Below are 5,489 nucleotides of genomic sequence, written 5' to 3' on the forward strand. Positions count from 1 at the left end.
ATTCTTATGGCTATCAATAAAAACATATGCTCAATAATTGCTTGCAAAGTTGTATTTATTTTTCAGATCCAGTCAACAAGAGAAAAAAATGCTTCATAATGAGAACTCACTTTTTGAGTGAGATACAAATGTTTAGTTATTCTCTTTAGTGATCATTTTTGTTCAATTAAAAAATAAATAGCTGGCTTGTTCTACCCGGAAAGGTTATAATAGTGTTAACTGACTGGCGGGGTTACAGATTGTTGGCACATGTCTAAGCAAGAACACGTTGTGACGTGCCTATATCTGTAGGGTATTGTACTGCCATCAGGACAGTTAAGAGCAACTTCTCGGAACTCGTAGTTATCTTCTCGGCAGCAAAGGCATGAATTTGTCAACTTAAAGAGTGTATAATTGTACCTACGGAAAAGAAAATTCAGCAATAAATATTTTTGGGATATCTTCTGAAGCAAATTGACATCAGTGCTCAAATTATAATTGTCGAAGTAATTTAGCAATCCTTCCAACCAATTTATTCTTTTCCTACACCTTGCATTTCCCCCTCATCATGAACTTCTGATGTGGATCAGTGATATTAGTATGTAAGACCAAAATAAATAAATCCAAAATGGAAATGTAAAAGCTTATAATTAGAGCATTATGGTGCAGAAATATAAACATATTTTTAAATTTCATGCCAAATTATTATTCTCCATATATTAATCTGCACATGAAAGTGTCCATGAAGGAAAAAATATATATATTATGTCTAACATGCAAGTGATGGTTTAGAAACACACTTTTAGCAAGAGTACTTGCTTAAGGGTAATCACTGTGTGAAAATAAATACATTTGTCATGAACATATTATGTTTGATTTATTTAGAAAACTACTTTAAAATGATTCATCACTGTTGAAAATGTTTATTTGTCAGATCTTAATATTTTAGATATTTGTTTTATCAGGTCTTGATCATTAGCTGTCATGTAAAAAATGTTCCATGTAATGTTTTAAAAGCTTAATTTCCTCCACAATGTTACAAAATTAATGCACAGTACACATTCAAAGAAAAACTCACTGGACAGTCTTCTTGCATTCCCCTAGACATCTTGTCATCTTGATTCTTTTCTGGCAACCATTGTACTTAATATTCACATTCACGGGTGAAGATCTGCAATTAGTCTTACCTAAAACAAAATGGATAACAGAGTCACAAATAGGTTTAACGTTAACAATTGCTAAGTCTCAGTTTTCTTAACCTTAAGTAGAGAATAACAACAAAAAAATACTTCACAGCATTGTTGAAGGGATTAACTGCCTCAGCACCCAGCACAAGGTACCCAGTTAATATTCAATAATTGCCTTTAATAAATGTTATCTTTTTATTATTGCTATCATTCCTATCATAGGAGGAGGAGGAGGGAGGGGACAAGTGAGAAAGGAGGAGGGAAGAAGGGGGAGGGAAGGGAAGATGAAGGGAATCGACTGTTTTTGACATCCATTTCTCCTTTTTGATCATCCTAATGATCTAATATATCAATTTACAACACAACCTGCTGACATTAGGAGAGCAAACTACATTTTTTCTCATGAAAATTAAATTTCTCTCTTATAAACATCATTGGTTTTTACTGGGAAGAATGTTTCAACCAACATGAAAAGTAACTACATTATGTATCAGTATCTATTAGTTTATACATATGGGCTAGATAACCTGTTATGTTAAAAACACAGGAGGCTTTCTATTAATGATCTGCCATTTTGTTTTAAACAAACACTAAATTTTTGTCAACAGTTGACATTTCCTCTACATGTGGAGCTTAATACTACTTACATGTATAGCAACATTTTTTTGAATCATAGACTCTGTCTTCCTGTAGGGGCAAGAGAAATAGAAAAAAGACTTAAAAAGTCTGTATTTTTGTACAAATAATATAACATTTCTTAACTTACTGTACTAACATTACAAAGGGGAAAATGGAGCAGATAAACATGCTGATCTCAGATCCAGGAAGCATGGATGAAAGAGCATAGTAATAAAAATGAGTCTGAATATTTGCACTAAAATTTTTCAATAGTGGGTAGAAAGGGAAAAAAATATTTAAACTAAATTCATCTTTAAAATAACATGCAAAAAGGTAAAAAAGTTACCCCTCCCTTATTTTAATTGAACAATACTTTAATAATAATATTACGACTAGACACTGTAAGTTTCTAACAGAAAGGATTTTTATCTTACATATTATTATAATCTCATACCTATCAATGTCCCAAAGTAAAAACTCAATAAATGCTTAAATCCAAAATTAGAGTTCTGAAATCAAACTTTAAGCTATTTTATCAATTATATCTTCAGAAAGAAAAATTAGCTAACTGTGAACCATAAATTGTGAGCATTTATTATTATATTAACTAATTAATTAAAACAAGATTAAAACAGCATTTATCAATACAAAAGCCTCACCATATTGTGGGGGGGAGGGTAAAAATGAAGACTGTGTTACAAGGAAAGTTCCGAACAGTAAACTTATATGTGATTTTATGAAAAGTTTGCATTTTTATTAAAAATGATTAACCATGCCTGGGTGGCTCAGTCGGTTAAGCATTTGCCTGCGGCTGGGGTCATGATCCCTGAATCCTAGGATCAAGTCCCACATCGGACTCCCTGCTCGGGGCGGGGGGAAGCCTGCTTCCCCCTCTCCCTCTGCCTGCTTCTCCCCTGCTTGTGCTCTCTCTCTAATAAATAAAATCTTTAAAAAGAAAAAGATTAACTGGAATCCATGAGCTTTGGAAAAAAAAGATTTTTGTTTGTTTGTTTGTTTAAAAATGGTAAAATGCCTTCTAAAGTAACTTACTTTTTCTAGAATAGCACTAAATTAAGTTTTATAGAGCCTGCAAATATAACTTTGATATGAAAAATATACTTGGCAATAAAAGGTGCGAAACATATCTGGAATGGAATCCACAAGAAATTTATGTCTGTTGGCCAGACACATACTTTTCTAAATGAGAAAGAAGACAGCTTGTGTTTATAAGAAGTGGATGTTGTTGATCGTTACTTAAGAAGATGACTTACTTCTGGACACCAGGTCTGCTTTGGGCAGTCTTGGACCACTGCAACGAAACCAGTGTCGTAGCAGGAATAGGAGATGCATGGGTTGTTGGGATCATCAAATGAAGCACCAATCTGAGAAGCAGGGAGGAAGAGAGAACAAAGTAATTATTCACCTTGATTTCTTTTTGAGGTTGAAAATAAAATCTGTAAAAAAAAAAAAATTCAAATTCATAATGTTTAATGAATTTCCAAAGACGCTTTCAGTCATTAATTAATATTTAAGAAAAAGTGGATTAAAAGACTTCTACTTCCATGAATAAGCCTGTGTGACTCCTTGAGAGCACAGAATGTGTCAAGATTCACAATCCTTAAATGAAGATCCACATACTCACTGTATTCACCTACTCAGTTACTCTATTTTTCAAGTATTTCAAGAAAGGTTATTTTATGGTGAGCAGTCAATCAACCAATTGTTATGCTCTAAGTTTGAGGGAAAACAAAAAATCTAAGTAGAAAAAAATGGTACAAAATAGTTTTATCAGATTACCACAAATGACAATCCCACAAGACATCCTACTTCTGCTTCTGCTTGTATTCCTACTTCTGCTTGTGTTCCTATACTTTTAAAGTTCTCTGGATTGCTTTAAAAATAATTTATGTTCAAAATTCAAACTCCAGTTTGGGAAATCGTATTTCAAACTGCAAAATCAACTTTCTAGTAAACTGGAATTTTGTTATTTGAACTATTTTGCATATAAATGGTTAGAGGTAAAACTTTCCTTTTGTTCTTTAAACATCATCGTATTTTATTTTTAAAAACTAGCACAGATTCTCAAGTCACTATCACCTTTGGAAACTAAAAATATAGAAACCCAGACAGGAATTTCAGTGTGATAAATAAGTTATTAAGCTAAAACTCTCATTGGCTCTGTTTTATATATTTCTTAACATACTGCATAGATTTTATTTTAGACTTTTTTAATATTTAGTGTCACCAGTTCAAATGTATTGTCAATTTGAGAACCATCTGGGTTTTATGACTTCTTGGTACTTTTTCTAAAAAGCTAAATTACTTTCCAAAATGCCAAATCAGTTGTCAAAATCCAGCCCTGAATATATGTGTTGCTATATTCACATAATGGGGTTCTAGTCTTTGGGGGTTTTTCATTTGATCTCTGACAGTTTGGCCATCTGATCTTTCTGGTTATAATTACAGTTCAACTCTGTTCATTGATTTGAATGTCACAGAGTGTGCCTTCTCCATCTGGTCAGACCCCTGGGAAATTTTATTCAGAAGTTAGGTAGTTAATGATTAAGTATATTTTCCCCCTTTGAACTGAGCCATGCTGAGTATTACATTTGATGCTCCTTTTGAAATGAATATAGGAGAAAAAAAATGAACAGATTCTGCTCCACCATTACCTATGAATTTTCCATATTATAAGCTGAAAGAGCCTCCCATTTATTCATAATTATGCAAATAAAAATATTTTAAAGTAAAAATGGCCTTACCTCATAATCAATTCTGTTAAACAAACAAGTTCTTGGTTCTGAAAAATAAATACATTATTTTATCCTAAAATAAACATAATTCTGTTTTTATTTATAAACCAGAAACTGTATATGGGATCATATTTATCCACCAATTAAAATGTTTCTTCCCACAACACCGTCATCTCCTTTTAATCTGATTATATTCATAATTGTTAATTCTGGGTTTCCTCCACTCCAAAGATAGTGAGCTTTAAGAGGGCAAGTACGATTCTGTTTTATTGATCACACCCATCTAGCATAGAGTTGACACATATTAGAAGCTCAATAAATATCTCTTGAATACATGAATAAGTAAACAACTATTCAATTCAAATAATGTATTGTGAATACACACCACAATATCCGATTTCACAGCAGGTGTCATTATCTTGGAACTTTACAAGTCTCTCTCCAGTTTTGCATGTGGGTGCAGAAGGGCACTCTTTGAGGTTACAGTCCACAGCATTTGCATCAGTACAGGTGCATGTGTGACAATTGGCAGTCCATTCCTCTCCAGGCTACAGACACAAACCAAGTTTAGACTTCTAGTCAAATACAGGAATGACAGCAAATTTGGATTGAAGTAGAGAAAAGTTGTACTTACAGATTTCTCTTCTCCCAGTGGACCATGACAAACTGTTAACATGAGATGATAAATGCTAATTAAATTTGGCAAAATAGAACCATCTGTTATATGTAGATAACCACCAGGTTGCCAATACTGTAACTGGGACTAGAGTTTCAGAAACAGAATTATGGAGAATTGTATGGTGCCTTAAGGTGGATAAATCACATCCACTTACTTGAATAAACAGTCTCTAATGAGTATAGATATATTTCCTATTTTACAATCCCAGCATAGGATAATTATTAATTTCTGCTGGGAATGGTCAATAAATCTTATGACTACTGTTTTACTTAC

General features: G+C 32.8%; 1 protein-coding gene across 1 annotated transcript; it reads right to left on the reverse strand.

Annotated features, from left to right (window-relative positions):
- Window positions 1-215: 215 nt before the first annotated feature.
- Window positions 216-5,213, reverse strand: MUC19 (mucin 19, oligomeric). The gene is made up of 7 exons (XM_032421113.1): window positions 5,172-5,213; window positions 4,923-5,085; window positions 4,547-4,584; window positions 3,056-3,166; window positions 1,814-1,853; window positions 1,058-1,166; window positions 216-399 (listed from the first exon to the last, which is right to left on the reverse strand). Exons 1-7 carry the CDS (start codon window positions 5,211-5,213, stop codon window positions 216-218), a joined length of 687 nt encoding a protein of 228 aa, XP_032277004.1.
- Window positions 5,214-5,489: the final 276 nt, after the last annotated feature.

The sequence above is a fragment of the Phoca vitulina genome, unplaced genomic scaffold (genome assembly GCF_004348235.1).
Source record: "Phoca vitulina isolate PV1807 unplaced genomic scaffold, GSC_HSeal_1.0 scaffold23, whole genome shotgun sequence".
Taxonomy (NCBI): domain Eukaryota; kingdom Metazoa; phylum Chordata; class Mammalia; order Carnivora; family Phocidae; genus Phoca; species Phoca vitulina.